Raw genomic sequence first — 21,806 nt, forward strand, 5'->3', positions numbered from 1 at the left:
TTCCAAACTCCTGTGAAGAGAGTGTGTGATGCATACATGTAATATACTGCGCGCGAGGGTGGGATCACCCACGGGCACGTTCGACCGCCCGCAGGTTCATATTTCCAATGATTGGCTTTATGGTGTATCGAGACCTTTACCTCGTATGGAGCTGAAGTATCGAACGGCCAAAGTGACGGATGATCACGCCCGAATGATTTCAACGTGCATGCCTACCACGAGAATAGATCGCTTTCGTTGAGTGACGTTAGCTCGACATGCCACAGCCTAGATGTAAAGAGATGACGGTGCTATCAAGAGCTGCATCTAATCGAGTTTCTGACCCCGTTGGGCTGTCTACATCCGAAAAAGTCGCATTAGATGTCTACGCTATAGTAAGCGAGAGCGCAGGGTCATATCACATCGCAGCAAGCCTGCCAGCGCTCCGCGCGGCTCGAGAGGATGATGATGGGTCGGCAATAACAAACCCCCACGGAACGCCGGGCAGGGTCGCCCGGGTGAGAAAAAGGAGAAGACCTAAATGCCTATTCAAGCAACAGACATACACTCTGGATGGATCTGTGCGACTGCGTCGAGTTACAGGATAGAAGCCGCCATTGCCTATGGCAGTCCAACAGCGCAACTGACCTGCATGCTGGTGTTGGAGCCATGCACACACTGGATCCGACGGAGCCGGCATCGATCTGGACAGCCGCTCCTGGCCCTAGTTACACTAGAATCAGAGGGGAAAGTACACCAGGATGCTGTTCACGCTATCGGCGGGCCAAGGGCAGGGCCGCGGACATCTTCCCCTGTTGGTCTAACGGCCGTAAAGCCTGCCCCCAGGATGACTGTCTGGTGGACTCCATACAGGGAGTGGCGCCAAAAGTGCATCACCTTTGCATTGATGGATCAACCGTACCACTGTTGACCCCTTTCTGAGAAGTCACTCCAGTGTACCTCACGTCCGCGGGACTCCGCCCCCGAGCTTGGCCCTGGCGCATTACCACGGGCACCACAAGGTTGGTCGAAACTCGGTATTCCGTGTAGTATGGACGGGTGCGTTCGGGCCTAGCCATGCTGGGCTCGTGAAGTCGGAGTCAGGGGTCATATGATGTACTGGACGATCGGAATGCTACTTTCAGTTGCTGTTCCTTTGTCGCAATTCAACCAGCCGTCTTGCAATTGCTGTGCTTGATGGGAAAGGCTAGAACCCTATGAAGAGTCAGTAGACTCGACTCACATAATTTGGCTGTTGGAGGCGTTACTGTATCTCCACGGACACGCCGCGGACAGAAAAAAGGGCGGCTTTGCAGCCAGACCATCTTTCCAATGGCAAACGCCACTTGATTCATACCCAAAAGTGATAGCACAAGCTGAATTACTAAAATCAGACATAGCATTATAATGACGCTGTTGGAACGATCTACTTGAGTTTACTGTAATGCAAGCAGTGGTAGGACATGAAGGGCGCAAATGGGCACTAAGTAGTCGGTGCCTTGGAGTGTGCGCTCTTATGAGTCCGCCGTGTGGTGAGCAGCGCACGAACGGTGCTGATTGATCAGCTCAAGCGGGTGGGTCTCATCTTCTCCATCAGGAACTGCCCGCTGTTCATCGTACGGTCAACCACGTTGGGGCCTGTTGCTGCAACACTATCGAACCGAGTTGCTTTATCATGTGAGATTTGGAGCGGTCAATCATATGCTCCCAGGCGACCACGTCCCTGCTTCCCTCGCACTTCTTGCATTTGGTCGGATACTGGAATTCTGAATCCACCGTCACTTTGCACGGCTTCTGGTTTCTCCCATATTCGTAACACCATGCTTCAGCACCAGTCATCCAGTGCCCACAGGCGAAGATTCGGTAACACCAATCGCACATGTTGATGGTAATGAGTGGCACTATTCCGCTGTAGCAATCGGTTCTGGGTAATTGTTAATTTGAGTAGACATGGAGCGGGGAAGAACTACCCAATCCCACCTTCGATACAAGGAAGCCGATGTGGCTATGGCTGGCGCTGCTTCTGCAGTGTCTTGTCAAGGCTGAGACGGGATGCTTGTGAGGGCGGCTCGTGCTAGGCGTAGATGTAGGAGTCAGTTGAGAAGGGAACTTTGGCTAGTCAAATTGCTGTGAAGCGCCCAGATATACGCACGAGAGTCCCTCAACATACTCACGTGATACATCCATTCCGCGCGAGTCCTCGGCGGGCCTTCAACAGATGGCCCCCTACGGTGATCTAGACATGACTGAGCGAGTTGGCCAATCGCCGGGGTTGTGAGCTGCAAATGCGGGGTCAGACTTGTGCCATGCGATAGATGTGGGGGGGAAAGCCTTTGACAATCGAGTAGACAGCGCGTTGGTAGTGTACAGCAGTCTCGCCGATCGCACCTGCGAGAGCTTGCCTGGGGCGCTCAATTCCAGTTTGTGGCCCATGGATGTACCGATATCAGCTAGAAGATCTTTCGCCCGCCCTGGTAAGTGAATAATTTCACATAGGTCCTGAAAAGTAGACGCAGGTTCTGGGTGCACGCAGCCGGGACACTAGTGGTGGGCGTTGGTAAGAGTACCTACAAGCTGAGAGTTCCGTGGCCCGCCAAAGGCTGCCGACTTCCAAGTCTCAATTGGAGTCCATGGTGCACAAAGTAGATTGGCTGGATAAGGGCGGAGATCCAGCGTCAGCAGATGCACGCCGTTGCATCACGCTTTGCTGTTTTGGCCGAACTCGCAATTCTTTGCGAGTTCATCGAAACCGGTAAGCGTGAGGCAAGGGCGTGCATATCAGGATACCAGGGTCCAGAGCTCGACGTGTGCAATCAGGGCCAAGATTTGGAGCTAGCCTGCTTGGCTTCATCCGCACACTATATTGGCGTGAATGGTAGATAGGATCTAGGTGGGTCGGGCACATGCTGGGGTGGGTGAGGAGAAGATGTAGCTGCAGCAGATAGATGCACATCCCACGATGACGCTTTACTCTTTTGGCCGAACTCGCAAAACGTTGCGAGTTCAGTGAAAGCGGTAAGCGTGAGGCAAGGGCGTGTACATTATCATACCAGGCTCGATGACGCGGCGTGCGGTACGTACTGCTAAACGGAGGGGGTGTCGGAGACAGAGAGTTCAAGCTAGTCTGCTTGCAGCTTTGCGCACACTCCACGTGTAGCTATCATGCAGGGCGTGTGGGCTGGGGTGGATTTGAGTGGATAAGGAGGGAGAATGAGCTGCAGCAAATGGACATCGCACGGCGACGCTTTACTTCTTTAGACGAACTCGCAAAAGCTTACGAGTTCGGTAGAATCAGGAGGCGTGAGGCCCATCGAGTCCGAACAGGGGTTCAGGGTGCCTATTGGGGCTGTGAATCCGAGCTAGCCTGTTTTGTCAAACTCGCAAACTTTGACGAGGTCGCTCAACTTGGTAAGCGTCAAGTCGGCTGGTGCCACTGAGCTCGCTCCTGAAGCAGGCGCCCGCGTCTCTTCGTCTCCTGCCAGCTCGTTTTTCCACACAATCGATCCGCACCCTGACAACAACCAAGCGGCGCAAGACCAGCATCGACGTAGTGCGCCAGCCTGACCGCAAAATCTGAGCCTGCTAGCCATTGACAGGTCGCCGTTCCGACGCCCTCGTTCAAGAGACATTCTCCCATACCCGCGGACGATGTGGGTCTCTCTTCCGCGGTCCCAAGAGCTCCCTCCGCCGAAGTCGACTCCGCCCTCCGGCAATTACAACCCGACGCTCCTCGAAAGTAGCCCCGAATCGAGCGCATCCCCTGCCTTGTCTGCCTTGAGACAAGAAAGTAAAAAATGGCAAGACTCACCCGAGGAATTCTTCGCAGCTGTACCAGATAGTGTAACCAAGTACGACCGCAACAGCCCGGTGGACTTCATACGAGGGACGATCGCGTTCAGGATTCGAGCTGGAGAGTTCTTTCGGTGTCGAAAGACATGGGGATACCGCGGGCTAAGCGCCTTCAAGGCTCACGTGTGTCATTGCAAATCAGAGTTATCCTTGATTGACCACGACAGGTGGCTGGACACCGGGAGGACTACGGACATGATTCTTCAAGGACATGCCGCCGGTACCATCGTGGCGAGCTGTCTGATAATTACAGATGCAACGTCAGCTCCCTCATTCTCACGGGCAAGGACAACTCATTAACTATGAACAGTTTTCGCATTGTCCCTCAAGGAAAAGAACATGATAAGCACAGGGAGTTTTTCAAACAGCTTGATGCGGCAGAAGTCAAACAATATGCGGAAGAATTTGCAGCCCTTGAAGAAGCGTTGAGGGACTACATCATCAAAGGCTATAGCTGTCTAGAAAACATTCGCCTGCACCGCACTTCAGGCCGTCCCCGCCCATGGGGGGCCCGTCACAACCATTCATGGAATACTTTACTTCCTGATGAGCCACATCAAGTTGTCTTCGACAGCTTGGCCAAAGACCTTCCGCTCCAGAACACAGATCGAAGCGATCCCGTTGACGGGCAGTCGGCCTTGGTCGATCAACAGCCACCTGCTTGCGCGATAGCCCAGTCAGATGAGCGTGCCAGAATGCTTTACAACACTCAAATATCTGAACAATCGCCAACCCAACAGTCTTCATCGTCCTACGTTCACCACCCCACCACTCCTCACCAATACAGCGAAAGCACAGCGGAAATGTCATCGCATCCGGCATACATGGTGCAGCTCTGGCCCTCGACCAACACGATCCCGACGGCTCCAGACAATATCGGTCATTTGCCTCAACAGGACTTCGCCACACAAGCCGTGACGAGCACTCCGCTTCCTGCACACAATATCTGTCTGGCGGGTTCCCAGCGCTGCTCGATGGGCTCCTTGCCTACAGATCCGGACAGGATGCAGATTCATCTGGCGGAACAGATCACCGCGAGTCCTCACATGGCTGGGTATGAACAGTACCAGCCTCAAGCATCGTTGTCGATGTTTGGCAGACCTGCTCACGATTCCTCCCACCTCAGGATGAATGTTCACCGGCAGTTTGTTGCAGAAGTTCCTTGGGGACACGCCGAGAATCTTGATTCTCGAGATAGCTATCATCCACATGCCATAATTCCAAACACGACCATGACGGACCTAAGCCGGCTTCATCCGCAACTCCAGGGTCCAGGATTCGGCACCGGCAGCGCACTGTCTGGCGTGAACGAAAGGGCCATGATGAACCGCACAGTGGCATTTGCGGAGCCTGAGACACGTTTCTTGCATGGGAAACTAGGAGGAAACAGCCAGGAAATTGAAGTTGCCTCAATGATGTGTACAACGAATATGGCATCTTTGGGGGACATAAGACAGCGCATACAATATTAGCAAAGCCTAAGTACTACACTGATGAATAAGATTGGCTTTTCGACCGGCGTCAAAGAAACCTCTGGTTCTAGCAAGTAATATACGCCAGTGTCCCATTCCAGGTCTGGGTAGACATTGCCCTTTGCTGACATGCTCACTTTGGTAGCATGCCGTTCGCCTATGGGGATGATCAAGGCTTTCGAGCTCTCGACGACCTGGCGTCCAGGCTCAAGCAGGGCGACGCCTTTAGTCACGTCGAGGTCGACAGGCTCGTTGCCTCTAATTTTACGTCTCTTGGATGTCAGCTTGGCGCATTTACCAGGACTTTTCTCAACATACTTCACTACCTCGTTGTCGGATGCATAATCCCATAATTCAGAATGTATTGCTCGCCACGCAAACTTGAACAGTCTTCCGATATTTGAATACCAGGTCCCGGTTCCCTGGGGAGGCACTAGAACTATGCCAGTGAGATCTTTCCCGGCATCTATTGCGAGTTGCAGTCTGTCTTCACCGAGTTCGAAGCGATGGTACACGCCAGACGTTGCATGCGATACATAGCTGAGAGAAGGAGCGAACGCGGACATCGAAGCTTCTGTCGTCTGTGCTTTGCAAGCTACGTACTTGAGGGCATCTTGATGATAGGGTTATGGCCTGCTTCAATAATGTTCAGATTCAGACTCGGCTGATTTTGTGCGGCTCAGCTGCGGGGTTAATGTGACCAGGTGAAGGCAGATGGCTGATTATGTAAGCTCTTGCTGCTTACCCAACATTCTTCCTGGGGAAGTAGCCTGGACAAATTTGGAAAACAGCATCAGATCAACTGAGAATACGCCAACCCATGTTCGTGAAGGCGATCCATCGGCGAAACATCATCCTCGCCGTTCATATTCGAGCGAGTTTGTAAACGCAAACTTCGAGAGCAAGTCCCCAAGTCAGGCGTGTCGAGAGACAACCACTATCGTGGGCAGCAACGAATCGTTGCACAAAACACCATACCTGCGTCAAAACAGAGACCACCCTGCCAGCCCCCGATAGGCTCTGGGTCGTCAACTATAGCCGACCAGTTGGCGACATTCCATGACAACGACGATGGCGATAATGACGACGATGGCCGCGAGCCTGGCAGAACGGTACGGCCTTCTACACAAGAGAGCATCAGTCAGTAGGCATGCTGTGCATGGACGATGATCAGAGCAATATGGTGGACGGCCGTGGTGGTCAAAACAGGGAGACGAACATCCATAGAGGAATTGGGCAGGAGTCAACGATGTCCTGCTGATTCATGGAAGAAATACTTCGCCCGAGCCGAGAGGATGCAGACATCTTGAACAGACGAAGCGGGGCACCGACTGGAGGCTGTAGGCATGCACAGCCAGCCTTGGTGGCAAGCACTGGCGGCGGCCGGAGCAGAAGTTCGTGAAAGATGGATCCGGAAGGCATTGCAATGGAGAGGGGAAAATGCAGCAGGATGATACCTACTCTTCAACAGATGGCACAGAGGACTGGATATACAGCGCAGCGAGGAGCTTCGGGAATAGTTGACCCTGACTTCAGCGAAGGGCGAGGCGAGGCGTGGCAGTTTACCGTGACGCATCGACTGCTCGCTAAACCATGCTTCCCAGACAGCTGCTGATACAAGAGTAGTTGATGACGGTGTAGGATCAATTACCCAAACCCACAGCGGATTTCTAGAATGGATCACCGATCAAAACCTCGTCCAACCTCCCTTCATGTTAAAAGAGTTGCTCCAAATCAGGTTTCATCATCTCAACTGAATACACTGGGGCAAGGACATTAAGTATGGTCAGAGAAAAGGTCTGCAAGAAGAAAAACACAAGAGCAACTGGTGAAAGACGACACACCACGATGCTATTGCGTCGAGCATCATATTTGTACCCAAACCATCATCATTGAGACAAGCATGATTCAAAGGCTACCAATTGCCTATTAACTCTGACAAAGCTTACGTCCCACAACGAGGAACGCACCTCACAGGACGTGTCGTTCTCTAAACCAAGAAAACACTAGGCTCAATTTCTTCCACCATACCACGAACCATACACAATTTGGTTTGTTAAACATCCCCTTCGGAAAAGGAATTGCTGTCCTCTTAACGCAGAGCAATATCTGCTAAAACCTAAGCTCTAACAAGAATTGTTGACTCAGCAATAGAACGAGCCGAACTCGGTCGAGCTTGACGAAACTCACTGATCTTCGAAACCTGAAATCGACATGATCAGAGTCGAACTACCTCCCTCACGCTGCCAATTTCGGTCATGGATGTGGTTTCCTGTGGAGCAGCGGGCGGAGGGGGAGAAGGAGGCGGTGGTGGGGGAGGATTTCGGCTGTTTAGCATTGCGAGTTTGATAGAGCGAGGCTGGTGGAGTAAAGATTTAGAAAGTCTCGTGGGCATTCTTCATCTTTGGACATACCTTCTTTGGTTGCCCTTCGATCTTGGAATGAATTAAAAACTGTGTGTTCCGAGATGGGCTATACAAGATAACGGATGAAGTAGGACGCATTGTGTGAGAATATTAGCAGTGACAAGAATTCCAAGTGCATTTTATAGTAAGCATTTCAATGCAGATGTCTGTCAAATACTACTCGAACACAGCGAGAATCATTCACCCTCCTTGTTATTTCCCAGTGATCTCATAGGCAGACCCATCCTGCGGCCACATACCTGCTATTGCTTCAAAGTCCGTCGACAGCATGCTGGTGATAACCGGTGCAGCCCGGTTGACGTCCCAACTGGGCATCGGCTCAACCTTTTCTCCCTTCGCGGGCTTTAAAGCGTAGTAGCTGATAGACGGGGGAGGGGAAGCCCGGATCCATTGAAGTCGGTAGCATGCATACACCCTCGAATATGGGTTCTGTTTACGGTTTGCAGTTCTCATTATCGGCTGGCCTGACATGCGGCCAGACTGCCAGTGCTCACTAAGATGTTGGCGCTGATTCCGAAGTTTGCAACACTATCTGGGTTTCATGTATTCAGACCGGCACCTCCATATCCAGCTATTTATTGCTCTTTCCGGCCTAGGGATGAATATATCCAAATAATTATTATTATTCGACGTTCCATCGGAATGCATTGAAAATGCTGGGTCCTCCGGTAGAAGCTTGGTACATACTGCACTAGGTCAATTATCGAGATATTCGTTCCTCAGCACGTAGCCTCGGAACAGCTACAGAGAATTTGTGAATGCAAGGGCTCAAATTCGAACACCTGTTGTTCTGTGGGAATCGATTCGAGATGGAATTCTTGCTTGGCGTTTGAGATGGTGCTATATGAGAGACCAAGACACAATGCCGTGAAATCCTAGAATGACGGCTCACCTTACATGAGTTGATCCCCGAGCTGATGTCTTTACTCGCTCGCACCCGTGATCTTACCGACTTCAATGGTAGACCCAAACTATGGGAATGAACAAATGATGCCTGCTTGAAGTTGAATCAAGCAGCAAAAGGTATTGAACAATAGCTACACCTAATCGGGACTAGAAAACCGAGATCAGCCTCTAGCCACTCGCTGCCGCCCTTGCTGCCGCCCTCGCCGCCGCCCTCGCTGCCGCCCTCGCCGCCGTCCTCGCTGCCTTCGTCATTCTTGTGCTTGGTGCCCCGCACTCAGGGTCACGCTAACGAAGTCCCTCCCCTACCCTACTGTCTGTTGCATTAAATGCCGCAAATAGCATGAAACTGAATGCCACCCCCGTCTTCGTTGTCCTCCTCGTTGTCCTCCTCGTTGTCCTCCTCGTTGTCCTCCTCGTTGTCCTCCTCGTTGCCGTCCTCAGGGCCACCCTCCACGCCTCCCTCACCGCGATCCTCAGCGCCGTGCTCGTTACGGTTCCTACCGCCCGCGTCGTCGTCCTACTCATGGCTAAGTCGTCGCGATCCTCACAGGCTCAACGAGCGGGGGTTTCTGTGGCTGAGGATACAGCAATATTCGGCCTGAATGACACCCTCAGTACACATCAGCAGAGGCTTCAAGCCGCCACGGCTTTTGCTACTCTTCGAGGGAGCATAGAGCGAAACAAAACACTTTTAAGTACTCTTACTAAGCGTAATGCTCAAAGAAGGCGACGCGATTACTTCGAGACTAATGCCAAAGAGCTCGTGCAAGGCGGCGATGTGAGCCGGATTTTGTCGCCTCTTGTCGAACTTTGCTCCTCTCGCCCAGAAAGGCCTATTGACTGGCTTCTTTTGGCTTTGTTTTCCTTGACAGAGACGTGTGTCACAAATATCAAGGAACAAAGCCTATTTGACGTCTTCGTCGAGTTATTTCCCCGCGCTATAGGGGAGTGTTCGATTTTTCGAGAAACAAGGGAGATGTTTATCGATGTCCTTCGAGAAATTTGTCGCCAAAATACCTCAGGTATCACTCAAATGGTGGCAGGTAAGTTCACATAACCTGTATATCTTTACGGTAGGTTTCTGATGATACTAGATCTATTACCGCCGGAACCAAGCAACAAGAAGCGACGGTTTGCGAATGCAATCAGTCATTCGGATCCGTTGGTTCTTAAACCGGAGAGTTTGGTATGCCCGGTAATTACACGCGAGGACACCGCTCCGAACTTGAACCCTGACAGTGAGTCCACGGCAGATATGTAACATTATAAGGCAAAGTATTGACCTTGTGGTAGGGGGAGCAGTTTTCCAATTTGTGGCGGCGCGGGGCGACAAGCTTGAAGGTGTTCTGCCTTGCACTTCTCCTTTCCTGCAAGGCATACACACCGGCCGTCAATGGTGTTGGGAGAGGCAAAAGGACGCGGAATCTCTATCCTCGGATGAAATGCGGACGGGTGCTATTTGTGCCATGATTCCCGACAACGATCAAGCAGACATCTCCTTTGTTCTGACAGTAGGCTACAAGGCAGGGTGGGATATCGTGCAGTATTTAGAATTTCGATCTTCAGAGATGGAAAGATAGTTGTCAACGCTGGAATTGCACACTCGCGTTGTAGGTTCTGACTCTGTAACCTTTCAAAACAGAGATTCCGTCGGGACCCGTATTCTTCCCGTACCAAAAAGCCTTGCTTTCGTCCTCTTTGAAGATCATGATCATCATCCCTTCTGCAATGACCTTTTTCTGATCGTCGACCGTGAACTCATGGTGTGCTGGTAAATATTCATTTTCCCCTTCCAAGGCTTTGCTTCCGTCGACCCCGGACATTGTGTGTGCGAAAACTTGGTGACTCTGAAACGTGATAGTCCAAATCGTCTAGTAGAGGTCGTGCGGCTAGAAAATCGAACACGCTGACGGTTAGTTAGTAAAGCAATAAGTAATGACAGAAGTTCTTACTCAGAATGAATGATAATTCCGCTGGTGTATCTCGGTGGCTTCCATGGCTGTGAACGTTGAAGCCGAGAAGTTGCGAGGATGACATGGCGAAGTTGGCTCTCACACTGTTTACGAATCTTGATGCCCAAGTGTCCAGTCGGGGTCCACTGACCCCTCAGGCAAATATGCACGTGCTTCTCAAAAGTGCATCTCAGCCACACTACCCAGCCACTTCCAGAATCGTGGATGGAGAAAAAAGCACCTGGTCAATCAAAGGCATGAGAAGCTGGCTAATACTTAGAAGAAAGCTAGCGATTGGGCCGGTCTCCTCCTTCCTTGCCTGTGAAACTATGCTGAGCTCATCAGGTCATAAAGTATCCTATTTACGATGCAGGTGTGATGTGGCTTCGGGACAGCATGTGACAAAGTGCAGAAGCTAAAGAGTCCCGTGTCGTAACTTGCCCTACACAGTCTGGCGAAGTCGACAACGTTCCAGCGGTCTTGCTGTCAGGACGCCAAGGTCAGTGGTTGTGATGTAACAACATGCAGCTGCTCACATACCAACAATTTCGGTGTCGCTTCTTCGGCCGCTTGCAGGCCAGCAATACTGCATTGATTCTCGTCCTGCGTCGCTGAAGGTGATGAATTCGTCCCGCAATGTCGATGAATTGTTGCTTATTCGGCCGCTTTGAGTTGGGCCATTACGTTAGAAGTCGCACTTCATCATTCACGTGCCTTGCCTGACGTGGGGCAAAAATCGAGTAGTAACGAGTTTCCTCGAAGCGGGGGCCGCAAGACCTGAAGGATTTAGTCAGCCAAGTACATGTAATTCGACCCGCTTCGCTCTCTCGGAATAACTATGTTGCCGCACTTATGTCCAATTGGTCCTGTAACTAGCTTGCGTAACTAAAATTGACGCTGACCCGAACAGTATGGCACGTATCAAATCATATGAGTGTGTGTCATCACCAAATTGGTGAGCCTGCACGAGATCTATATCAACGATTGGCGTCTACCCCCAGAATAGTAATCTTGCCCTGAGTATGGGAGTCTCCCACCCAATTCACATGATCATTGTCGCGTAAACTGACTGATGGCGGTACAGTTCATGTGCATTTATCGATGCGGGTACTCCGCTTTGCGTCATCAGTCTCTTAGTAGTTCTTATTCGAGTTGACGGGCTGTTCATCAACCCTTCCACCACCTACTCTGGAATGAGTTTCTCAACCTGACCCTTTGTTGACCTGTTCCTTGCGTATCACTACTCTCTTTTGTTTTCCCGACTTCTGATCCTGCCAGTCTCGCTGATCAATTCGTACGGTCATGATTGTCCACAAATAAAAGAAATAATAAGAATGATCTATCTCGAGCCTCGGGACATGTCACGGCCAAAGATCAGGAACTCGTCACTAAGAGAATCGCTAACAGGACTGGTCTAGCCTTACTGGAGCCATATGCTCCTTCCATGGTTGTGCTACCTTGCTAAGTCGAGGATGACACCCAACTGCGCGCAGGCGTGATGAACCCAGAAAAATGTTGCGCAATAATGTCAACCAAAGATGTTTGGTTTTGTGGTATCGTCGATGGCATGTGCGATGTCGGGTTGCCTCGTACCAGCTATTTTACCGCTATCTTTTCTCCCTACAGCGCCTTGGCGCTTGCAAGTCTCGCCGTGATGCATGTATAACGCACGGCCAGATTTCGAAATCCAAACTGCTCTCCTGGCATTCAGGTTGTCAAAATCTCCTCCCTCGTGTGTGTGTTATACTTCAGGTGTAACGACATGCCTAACCTCGGATTTCAAACAACAAAGGCAATTTTAATCCTTTCTGGTTGTTTTTTGTATGGCGAGCTGCCCTATCGGTCTGGTTGGCTGAATTGGATGCACTCACTTGATTTCCTCTCCAAGCCGCGGGAAACCTCATATCATCAATCACACCACTTTGACGTCGTCCTGTGGCTCTTTCGCGGCAAATGATGTAGTCTAAGACCTGGGGATACTATCAGTCAGAGCTTGCTGTGGACAGGTACCCCATGATGAGCCATCCGACCCCTGTGCAGTACCAGTAGAGTGCAGCCATGTCTGGTTCCATAAACACATTCATACCCGAGCGCACCGCCATTGCACAAGTTGCGAACGCCAGTGACAAAGCACGGTTGCCCGACGTACAATGATATGGTCCACGCACATCAGGATTTGGTCTCAGCACAATGATACTGGCCAGTTGTGCGCATGGCCACCCTAGAGCAAGAGAAATGTCGTCCTAGGTTCAATATTTGCGATGTCGTATCTGGAAAAGATGTTCGACAACGTAATCCCTCTGTTAGTGCTAAGCCAGAGAAAAGAGACTTTAAGACACCTGATCAGCTCAACATGAAGGACATCACATTCCACAAACCGTCGGGCGCCGATTTTACGAATTTCACCACCTCTGTTGACGCCCTAAGGCCGTACAGAAGAGATCTGAATCCTATGCAGTTATCAACGGCGTTCCGGAAAATGATCAAGTCAAGCCAGAACTGAGCTTCGCCCAATGTAAGTGTTGACATAGGCATAAAAACGGTCCCGTTGAATCCTTTTAGTTCGGGACCGATCACAGACCGTCCGCTCCAACACCCTGTTCAGTATTCTCGGAAGCTCTGGACGCCCGCAGGGCCAAGAGATTTATTTGCGACATCGATGCTTGTGACAAAGCTTTTTATCAGGGAACTCGCCTTGACACCCATAAGCGTGCGCACACCGGGGGAAAGCCATACTTCAGTGTTGATGAGATGGTGGTGATCTGAAAGATGTTGACATAACTCAGCGATGCGGCTGGCCTTATGGCGAACACACTGTTTTTCAGCCAGGCAACCTAAAGATAAGCAGCTACGCCCGCTCGCTCCTCACTCAACTGACAAAGTTGCAGACTTATGTGTGCCGTCATACTGTTGAGAAGCCGTTCCAGTGCGAGCAGTGCAGAATATCGTTTGCGCAGCGCGGTAACCTTCAGAAACACAAAGCAACACATACCGGCGGAAAGCCATTCGCTTGCAAGTTAGATCAGTGCTACAAGGATCTCACGCAGAGAGGAGATCTCTAGGTCAGTGATTCAGGTACTTGTAGTCTATTTGGCTGACATGACGCACCACAGAATTATCTAGAAAGGATACCATGAGAAGACTCTCATGGAGGTGAACAACTTGATGCTCTCCGTTTGCGACGTTGTTGACCTGTCCAATGACCAACGCGATATGTGCTCTTCCATCGTGGGCATATTTAAGAACAGCAGTGAGTAAGAGTCGTGGCCAGGACCGAAGGGTAGCAGGACGTGCCTTGAAGGCTGGGAGGACGTGCCTTGGAGGCTGGAAGGATATCTTCTCACCAACCAGTCGAGCACTTCCCTGGCTCTGTCAGCCTGGTAGCATACAACTCCAAAAAGCCTTTTCAACGGAGCAGCAGCACCAGTGCTACCATTCACGGGGCCAATACGATGTTGAAGACAAAGAAATGGCCTCGTCGTCGAATGAAAGCAGTGACAGACACAATATGGCTTCGGGAACCCCGACGGCGTGTATGGGCAGTTATCTCACGCGATATACACTCAAAGGGCATAAATGCTTGCGCTTGTCAGCCCCGAAGACTGTCTGGCTGTGTTGTGTAATGAAGCTGGCGCATGCCCTGGATGTCTAGATCGGACCGCGAGAGGGCAAGGCACAGATATGGGGACCAACTAGCGAGATGCAATGATTGGGGCGGATATCATTCCTGCTTTAATGTGATCTGTGCCAAATTGAGACTCTCTGATCTGCGCGATCAATTGAATCAAGGGTTAATTATGTTGGTGGCGTCAGTTCGTGCATAGTCTGGCGTCTTAATGAAAAGTGAGCTCCTCTCTAGTGATGGGCAACGATAGGTCCAAAGACTCAGAGGGAAGGACGTATGTTGGAAATTGCGTGTGAAGGGTACATTCTGGGTCACTCCCCGCACCAATAGCCGGGTAATTCCTGCAATGCTATCTATCGAGCTGGATCGAATGAAAAGTGACATCCGTCATCATTGGCGCGCCGTCTCGTCGCTGCTTAGTGGTCGACGGTCTTGGTTGAGTGATGTTGGCCAAGGTAACTGATCGTCACGTCGGACATTGTGCCCTGTGCAGCTTACTATCTGCGGGCTGGGTCCCGGTCTGAGACCCCGGAGGACTGATTACTTTCAAGGTTTATGCAAGGGCCACTGGCACTATCCCTAGCCAACCCCAAAAGTCCGTGCCTCGGGTACGGATGGTCGTTGCTCGAACGGGTTGTGGACACCGGGCGGTCCCCTCACGCCCCTGCTGAAAAGCACCCGGTGGCGTCGTTCGAGTCAGAGGTACCGCGCCGTTTTGTTGCGCTGAACTTGCGGCCACCCCCAGGGCCCCACCGAGTCCCTTCCCGCCAGAGACACCAGACGGTACAAGCCGCAACGTCCGGGCCTCGATCAGAGGGGGCAGACGAGTCAGCGCACTTTCGCCCACTAACCGGATCAGGATGTCGTTCGCGGGCCAATCACATCTGCCCCAGCCGACTTCATCACCTTATTATACACTAGACTGGAGGTGCTCGACGCGATGGGGAAGACGGGTTTCGATAGGTGATGGGTGACTGCCGATGCTCTTGGAGGCGCCGAGAGGTTTCGGGGACGCATAAGTTTCCGACGTAGATAGGGCATGAGCCAGGCCATTGTCCCGAGAGACTAATGTACAGGGCGTGGAGGCTTCTTCTCTCACCTCGAGTGGTGCTCATTTGGATTTGTGCTTTCCAGCGGCGGCATCGCGCGGCGAGCATTAAAGCCAGTGCTGCCATGGTAAGAGAGTATAGTCTAGAGGAACCATCAGATCTTCGTAGTATGCAAGTCTGTCAGAAGTAGATGCCCCTTTCTTGACAAAAAACCCGCGTCTGTTCCTGATTGACCTGGGGGCATGGCAAGATTATAGGAGCCGATCCGTGGTAGGGATCTCGAGACAGGAAATGCTCGTATTGTCAATTCTTCAACAACGCCGCCGCCACCAAAGTAAAGTTTAATCCCCCCGTCAGGAGATGTCTCAGGACTTCAATCACACCGCACTGGGTGTAGGGCCGGCCGTCCTCCGAGTACGGTTCCTGCCGGGGTTTTATAAGACGTGACGGTCCCCGAGTTCTCTACGTTGGAAATGGTCGACTATCTGAGGAATCCATTGACATTGAGTCAACAACACGAACATCATGTCTGAGCCCAGCTTTACCTCTGCGAACACCGTCGCTCCAGCGGCAACCGGGAACCTGGTCGACCTTCACTACGTTGTGTTTGGTGTTGGCTATGGCGTTTCCACTCTCCTTCTTCTTTTGCGGCTTTACAGCAGGTATCGTTATAGTGGTCTCAGGCTAGATGACAGTAAGTGATCACGCAGCCGAAGAACGTACAGCAAAAGAGCACGACTGACGTACTGTACCCAGTGTGGGTGGTATTTTCCTGGGTAAGTAAGAGATAGGAGTTCACGTTCATGAGACCAAGAACTCATTTCGGCACGCCAGGTGTTTTCGTCCGCCATGCAAATTCTGATGATAGGCAAGTAACCCCAAGACCCGGGGGTGGAAAATGCTAACGAAGTTGGCGTAGTCGCGATATCCATGGGTACAATGTGCTTCCCGCGAGTATCCATTCCAGACGATCGATTCCGGATATACGTCGAGGTGCGTACCGTGGCCTGTTCAGACGAGACAACCATGGTTGACAAGCAGTCACAGCTCAGTTACAATGCGGCGCCGGCTTTCATGATGTCCATCGGCTGTGCGAAGGCGTCTATACTCTGCCTTTATATGCAACTATTCCCCAGTACAAAGTTCAATACCATCGCCAAGATCACACAGGGTGTTGTGATCATGACCACGGTCGCCATCACCCTGCTGCTATACCTCTCGCGCCTTCCGAATCTGTCACTCGATGCTGTGGCCCTCTTTCTGGCAACGGCCGCCTCAAACATTGTCATGGACGTGGTGTTGCTGATTCTTCCAATTCCCACCGTATTCAACCTCCAGATGGCACTCAATGTCAAGCTTCTTGTCGCAGGACTATTCGGTTTGGGCTTACTGTACGTCGCCATGCACCAGAGCTTCGAATGAGAACTGACGTAGATTGCAGAACCACTGTCACCTCCACCCTCCGGCTGTATCTTCTCATCCAAATTCAAGGCAGCGAGGACCTGACCTGGGACGCCGCCCCAGCGAATATCACTTCGTACGTTATGCGGAAGTACAATCTGCAACACTCACTAACGGACGAAAAGGTTCCTCGAAGTTAATCTCCTTCTAATCTGCACTTGTGTGCCCGCTGTGCGCCAATTCTTCAGGAAACTCAAGCGCAGCTCCTCCATAGTGAATCAATCCAGCTTCACAAACCGAGTCTCGGGGACAAGACAGTTACGCCTGGACAGTTCGAGTCAAGTTCGACTGCGCGAGCCGACGGCTGACGCCGATGTAGAATTGGGAAACGTCTCGAGAAGTCATTCAAGCGGCGCGGACAGCGCTTGGAGCGAGCCGAAACTCGGAAAGAACATGAACGAATCTTCGTAGATTTGACAGCATAAGACGGCACAATAAAAGTTTTTTGAGCTCAAGCCATCGAACATAAGAAGCGGGCTCTGTCTCCCTGATCAGTTACAAACAGCCCTTGACCCAACTACACGGCCAGATCACAGCTATAAACACTGGAAAAGGTCTCATTGGTCCTCTCCTCTTTGCCCTAGCAACATGGAAGCAGCCAGACGGAGCCAGACTCCCTATCAGGACGGGTTGGTCGGCATGGGGCAGATTACACGGAAGCTGAGCCCCCCAGCCCTGCCGGCCGCTGCATATGTGTAACCATTCGGCTTGCCCGGTTTTGCTAGTGTCTTCTCCGAATGGCCTGACAACGTCAACAATACCCCGCTCTTCTACACTATAACCGTGGTATTACAATCAGGAAGCGAGGGTCCGGCTGCCCAGCATCAGCGTCTGCAGTGGCTGTCCCAGACCTTGTTTCGTCAACATGACCATCCGTTCCTGCGTATTGAAGCGGTGAGCGATCATGGGTACTTCAGCGAGATGCCTACGACTGGATACGGGCGGATTCGCGAAGTCGTGAGTATAAAAACCCCGACTCTTTCCCCGTCCCTTCTGACCTCTACAATCAATCACGGTCTCTTTCTTCCGCATCTCTTGAGTAACTATGCAAATCTTTTATCTTACGGTCGCATTCATCCTAGCGGCTACCGCCATCGAATCAGTCGCCGTTGAACGCTCTGAAAGCAAATGTGTATGTCGGCAATCCACACACCACATCATCTCATACTAACGCTAGGCTGAAAGTGTCTCGCTCTCCTGAAGGACGACGTACTTTCTGGAAAGGTTTTGACTCCGTGCAATGAGGATTTTCAACATCGCTTGGAGTCGTACTACTCCGCCAATGCGGCTGAGCCACCTCGCTGCATGGTGTTGCCTCAGACTGCTGAAGACGTCGCCAGGACCATCCAGATCATATCTGCTCGACGCTGTCACTTTGGAATGAGAAGCGGGGCTCACTCGGCGTTCCGCGGCTCGAACGGGCTCAAGGATGGCATTACAGTCGATTTTGGTGAGTATCGCCTCTTCATCTGGCATCAAAGCTCACATGAGATAGGCTACATGAACTCGACCGAATATGACCCGACCACCGGCATCGCTTCCGTCCGCCCAGGCTCGAACTGGGGCGATGTATACTCCGCTCTGGATCCGTTCGGTGTCACGGCTGTTGGAGGACGAGCTTCTGTCGTCGGGGTTGGGGGTTTTACCACGGGCGGTGGGGTACGTGTCCTCTGTCCCTCTGCTCCCGAGACCGTCGCGGACCGAGCAAAGACCGGTTTCTTCCCGACAGAAGAAGACTGACTCTCGACAGTACTCTTTCCACAGTAACAGGAGAGGATTCGCTTGCGACAATGTTGTCAACTTCGAGGTTGTTCTCGCCAATGGTACCATTGTCAATGCAAACGCGCACGAGAACGCTGGTCTCTGGAGAGCTCTCAAGGGGGGCTCGGGAAACTTTGGCTTCGTCACACGGGTTGATGTCGGTAAGTGGCAAATGATGTCGTGACGTGAGCGTACCTAACGAGGCGCAATGATGGCTAACCTTTCCACAGAGGTCGTCCGTTCGACCCAGATATGGGGCGGGATTACAACCTACGACCTGAGCAAGACAGGCGACGTGGTCAACGCTTACGTGAACTTTGTCAACACCATGGAAGAAGACCCGGCCAGCCAGGCCATCGTGACTCTGCTGTATGGCCAGCAGGGGTTGAGCCTCGTCGCAGTATTAACAAACAGTGACGCGAAAAGTTCCGCGCCCGCCTTCCGAGAATTTACCAGCATTGCCAACGTTTCAAGCACAGCTCGCGTCGGATCTGTCGCAGAGATGGTTCCTGAGTTCACCGGACCAACTCCCCTAGGACTCTAGTACGTCTCGTATCGAAATCCACCAAAGGGGCGACGTGGCTGACCATGACACAGCGCCAATTGGAGGACCGGCATGACCTCACACGGCGCCCCTATTATGGACTTTATTCTTCGTACCGTGACCGAATACACGAAGAGAATGCAGCTCGCAGCTCCAGCCTCCAACTTTGAGCTTCTCACTCAATTCCAGCCCGTGACCAAGTCGATGGTGGCCCATGGCGACGAACGAGGTGGCAACATCCTCGGCCTCGGGAGGGTAGTTGCAGACGGTCCGGCTCTCATGTGGCTCCTAGCACTCACGGTGGATACCGCGGAGAACCAGGAGCTGATCTTGCCTCTCTTACTCGAACTAGAGCGTGTCATCAACAAGTATGCTGATAAGGAGGGACTTCAAGAAGACTGGGAGTTCCTAAACTACAGCGGCCTTGATCAGACGCCAATGCTGCATTATGGCGAGGAAACAGTCCACTTCATAAGGAACATTTCGTTGGAATACGATCCCAACAGAGTTTTCCAGAACCTTCGGAGGACGGGCTTTCGGATCCCTGTTTGAGTCCTACACACAGTGGACAGGCCTGGCGTGGAGAAAGCAAGAGCGGCCGTGACGTTTCAAAGTATAGATATTCCAAGATGCAGGCTATTGCCTGCCTGGCTTTCACTGATATTTGGATAACGTGATTACTTTAGATAATAGACGCGTAGAATAGATACCTGCCTGACTCATAGCGGTGCCGATGTATCCTGAAGGTTCGCAATCGAGGGGATGATTGTTCATTGGCTAGTGATCAACGCCACCCCTCCATGTGGCTGGGGAGCGCCACCCCCAACTACGACTTGGACCTTCCGTGCTCGTGACAAAGGCAGTCAAACAAACGGGGATGGGCGGGCCGTTACACCCCTTAACCAATGCAGATGGAATCTTGCACTACATACAGCTCTGGCGTATACCGCAGCCACCGGTCGGATGTTGTCCACCTATCTATCGAAACAAAAGTGGAAATCGCGGATGCAGCTGCGGCAGAGAGAAAAGTAGCCATTCTGCTGGGAAATTAAGGGAAACTAAGTGCGGCTGGGATGTTCTCATATGTGAAAGGCATGCCAGTAGTGATCAACGAGAACAAGTAGTCGGGTCTCAAGGTCGTAAACGGAGCTGAATTCATAGGCAAGGGTATCATCCACTCGCTGGGACTCAAAGAGGTCATTGTGGGAGAGAAGCTGTCCTCATTCATTGCCCCCCCCCCCCCCCCCCCCCCCGGGTAATATCCTCTAGTTCGACCAGACCGCTGGATTGGTATATCCCAATTTATCTGCCGGTAATGCGATGTTGTCGATAGCCAGTATACGGGTCGCGAAAAAGCATGACAAAACCCCTAGACCCGATTCAGGGATAGGAAATGCTAAGCTGGGGTTGATCGGCACTGGATTGCAATGTACACTAGGATTCGCGGCAACGGACTTTCGGGCTCAGAGCCGGATTCTCGGGAAAACTGAGCTAGGGTTCTACGGAAAGACGACAAGCAGGAAGACCGGAGGGCTTGAAAAATGCGACGCAGTGACTTGCTAATACCGGTTGACACTGGAATAGCGGTTCATAACGACAGTCCATGTATGGTGTCAGTGGATGTATGAATTTTGGAAGATGACACTTGGTTCGAGACTGAGAATGTCGGGATGATCAGCTGCAAGCTATTTGCATTCACTCTGTCGACGATGACGAGGAAGAGTAAATGAACATGTGCTATCAAAGATTCATCGCGCTTCTGGCTAACATACAGGTCGAGCAAAAGAGGAGAAGCTTGTTTACGAATATGTGGCAATCCGGGCACAGCATGGCTTTCCAACGCTTGGCATGTCATCTTAGGCTCTAGGTATTTGGTCTTCGGTCAAGTGATCGTCGATGTATGAACTGAAAGGCTGTCATATTAGCAGGAATGCCCCAATCGGGAAGAATATACGAACCGCGAGGCTTCAAAAGATGATGTCGCAAGGTGACTGCAGTCAGGGCGGCCATTCCAAGGGCAGACATAAAGTCCGTCTGATCTCATGCGAGTTTCCAAGTACAGCGGATTATTTCGTGTATACGAAGCCCTGTCTTGCTCCAGCTCAGGGCCAGTCACTAGGAGCGCCGGTCCTGCAGTGAGCTCTCGAGCATCGGATAAGTCTAGTCGAGAGAAGCGTAGGAAGCCGCGATCGATTTCGTCAAAAGTGGCTTTTTGAGGCTGCGCCACTGATTGTGAGCATCCGCATCCATTTGTCGTCGAATTATTCAGGTTGCTACCCTGACACGTATATCTGCCACAAGTTAGCAGAGAGTAAGAAGGAGGCGCATATTTCGAGCCTACGGGTGGCATTTTGAACCTCCAGGCAGCGGCATTGCTTTCTCCGCAATCACGATGGCATCAGGAGCAATGCCCTGGGCCAACGTACTGACACATTGCTTTCCAAGATATCGCCAGGCATCTTCATAGATGTCGTCATTCAGGAGACTTAGCGGAATGTCTCTGTTCAGAAAGTGAACGCAGTCGCCGCTTTCAGACTGCGAGACAAGATAGTCTACTACGCGATCATGGTGATGCTTGCTGCGATCTATATGGTTCTGGCTGGCCGTACCGCATTGACCATGGATGACCTCGGACTTTGAAATTGACATTTTTGGAGGGTGGATTGAAATCGTTGCTGGTGCGAAGTGCAGAAGGAGCGAGCGGCGCAAAAGGGTAGTCGAGGGAGAACTTTGTATCTTTCCAAAACAGCTCCATAACGGGTTGATTCGAGGTAACAAATCG

At 51.6% G+C, this 21,806-nt stretch overlaps 8 protein-coding genes across 8 annotated transcripts; 5 read left to right on the forward strand and 3 right to left on the reverse strand.

Annotated features, from left to right (window-relative positions):
- Nucleotides 1-1,027: 1,027 nt before the first annotated feature.
- Nucleotides 1,028-1,486, reverse strand: BDP55DRAFT_436547 (uncharacterized protein). Its single transcript, XM_060567562.1, has one exon. It carries the CDS (start codon nucleotides 1,380-1,382, stop codon nucleotides 1,146-1,148), a length of 237 nt encoding a protein of 78 aa, XP_060422256.1. The 5' UTR covers nucleotides 1,383-1,486; the 3' UTR covers nucleotides 1,028-1,145.
- On the reverse strand, nucleotides 1,367-2,053 carry BDP55DRAFT_685500 (uncharacterized protein). The gene is made up of 2 exons (XM_060576450.1): nucleotides 1,928-2,053; nucleotides 1,367-1,867 (listed from the first exon to the last, which is right to left on the reverse strand). The coding sequence occupies exon 2, from the start codon at nucleotides 1,858-1,860 to the stop codon at nucleotides 1,591-1,593; it is 270 nt and encodes an 89-aa protein (XP_060422257.1). The 5' UTR covers nucleotides 1,861-1,867; nucleotides 1,928-2,053; the 3' UTR covers nucleotides 1,367-1,590.
- A 608-nt stretch (nucleotides 2,054-2,661) lies between these two features.
- Nucleotides 2,662-5,300, forward strand: BDP55DRAFT_638668 (uncharacterized protein; the record flags this gene model as incomplete). Its single annotated transcript, XM_060573146.1, has 4 exons — nucleotides 2,662-2,854; nucleotides 3,148-3,387; nucleotides 3,566-3,951; nucleotides 3,996-5,300. The coding sequence occupies 4 exons, from the start codon at nucleotides 2,662-2,664 to the stop codon at nucleotides 5,298-5,300; spliced, it is 2,124 nt and encodes a 707-aa protein (XP_060422258.1).
- A 3,559-nt stretch (nucleotides 5,301-8,859) lies between these two features.
- BDP55DRAFT_436702 (uncharacterized protein) lies at nucleotides 8,860-10,440 on the forward strand. The gene is made up of 3 exons (XM_060567563.1): nucleotides 8,860-9,675; nucleotides 9,727-9,870; nucleotides 9,926-10,440. The coding sequence occupies exons 1-3, from the start codon at nucleotides 8,973-8,975 to the stop codon at nucleotides 10,210-10,212; spliced, it is 1,134 nt and encodes a 377-aa protein (XP_060422259.1). The 5' UTR covers nucleotides 8,860-8,972; the 3' UTR covers nucleotides 10,213-10,440.
- Nucleotides 10,441-16,188: 5,748 nt separating this feature from the next.
- On the forward strand, nucleotides 16,189-17,580 carry BDP55DRAFT_685535 (uncharacterized protein; the record flags this gene model as incomplete). Its single annotated transcript, XM_060576451.1, has 4 exons — nucleotides 16,189-16,251; nucleotides 16,306-16,649; nucleotides 16,700-16,795; nucleotides 16,845-17,580. The coding sequence occupies 4 exons, from the start codon at nucleotides 16,189-16,191 to the stop codon at nucleotides 17,128-17,130; spliced, it is 789 nt and encodes a 262-aa protein (XP_060422260.1). The 3' UTR covers nucleotides 17,131-17,580.
- A 184-nt stretch (nucleotides 17,581-17,764) lies between these two features.
- Nucleotides 17,765-19,781, forward strand: BDP55DRAFT_773939 (FAD binding domain-containing protein; the record flags this gene model as incomplete). The annotated part of the gene is made up of 6 exons (XM_060581192.1): nucleotides 17,765-17,851; nucleotides 17,905-18,169; nucleotides 18,215-18,378; nucleotides 18,470-18,641; nucleotides 18,711-19,023; nucleotides 19,078-19,781. 6 exons carry the CDS (start codon nucleotides 17,765-17,767, stop codon nucleotides 19,574-19,576), a joined length of 1,500 nt encoding a protein of 499 aa, XP_060422261.1. The 3' UTR covers nucleotides 19,577-19,781.
- A 1-nt stretch (nucleotide 19,782) lies between these two features.
- Nucleotides 19,783-20,222, forward strand: BDP55DRAFT_685540 (uncharacterized protein). Its single transcript, XM_060576452.1, has one exon. The coding sequence runs from the start codon at nucleotides 19,902-19,904 to the stop codon at nucleotides 20,175-20,177; it is 276 nt and encodes a 91-aa protein (XP_060422262.1). The 5' UTR covers nucleotides 19,783-19,901; the 3' UTR covers nucleotides 20,178-20,222.
- A 353-nt stretch (nucleotides 20,223-20,575) lies between these two features.
- On the reverse strand, nucleotides 20,576-21,703 carry BDP55DRAFT_685541 (uncharacterized protein). The gene is made up of 2 exons (XM_060576453.1): nucleotides 20,983-21,703; nucleotides 20,576-20,929 (listed from the first exon to the last, which is right to left on the reverse strand). Exons 1-2 carry the CDS (start codon nucleotides 21,372-21,374, stop codon nucleotides 20,881-20,883), a joined length of 441 nt encoding a protein of 146 aa, XP_060422263.1. The 5' UTR covers nucleotides 21,375-21,703; the 3' UTR covers nucleotides 20,576-20,880.
- Between the last annotated feature and the right edge of the window lie 103 nt (nucleotides 21,704-21,806).

Source organism: Colletotrichum godetiae (assembly GCF_030913485.1).
Source record: "Colletotrichum godetiae strain CBS 193.32 chromosome Unknown BDP55scaffold_91, whole genome shotgun sequence".
Lineage (NCBI taxonomy): Eukaryota > Fungi > Ascomycota > Sordariomycetes > Glomerellales > Glomerellaceae > Colletotrichum > Colletotrichum godetiae.

Excerpts from the sequence above, each read along its gene's own strand:
- BDP55DRAFT_685540 (XM_060576452.1), top strand. The coding sequence starts at position 19,902 with ATGGGCGGGCCGTTACACCCCTTAACCAATGCAGATGGAATCTTGCAC.
- BDP55DRAFT_436547 (XM_060567562.1), bottom strand. The coding sequence starts at position 1,382 with ATGCTATGTCTGATTTTAGTAATTCAGCTTGTGCTATCACTTTTGGGT.
- BDP55DRAFT_685541 (XM_060576453.1), bottom strand. The coding sequence starts at position 21,374 with ATGCCACCCGTAGGCTCGAAATATGCGCCTCCTTCTTACTCTCTGCTA. Across the intron at positions 20,930-20,982 it reads TCATCTTTTGAAGCCTCGCG|TTCATACATCGACGATCACT; the intron begins GTTCGTATATTC and ends ACAGCCTTTCAG.
- BDP55DRAFT_685500 (XM_060576450.1), bottom strand. The coding sequence starts at position 1,860 with ATGTGCGATTGGTGTTACCGAATCTTCGCCTGTGGGCACTGGATGACT.
- BDP55DRAFT_436702 (XM_060567563.1), top strand. The coding sequence starts at position 8,973 with ATGAAACTGAATGCCACCCCCGTCTTCGTTGTCCTCCTCGTTGTCCTC. Across the intron at positions 9,676-9,726 it reads TATCACTCAAATGGTGGCAG|ATCTATTACCGCCGGAACCA; the intron begins GTAAGTTCACAT and ends TGATGATACTAG. Across the intron at positions 9,871-9,925 it reads TCCGAACTTGAACCCTGACA|GGGGAGCAGTTTTCCAATTT; the intron begins GTGAGTCCACGG and ends ACCTTGTGGTAG.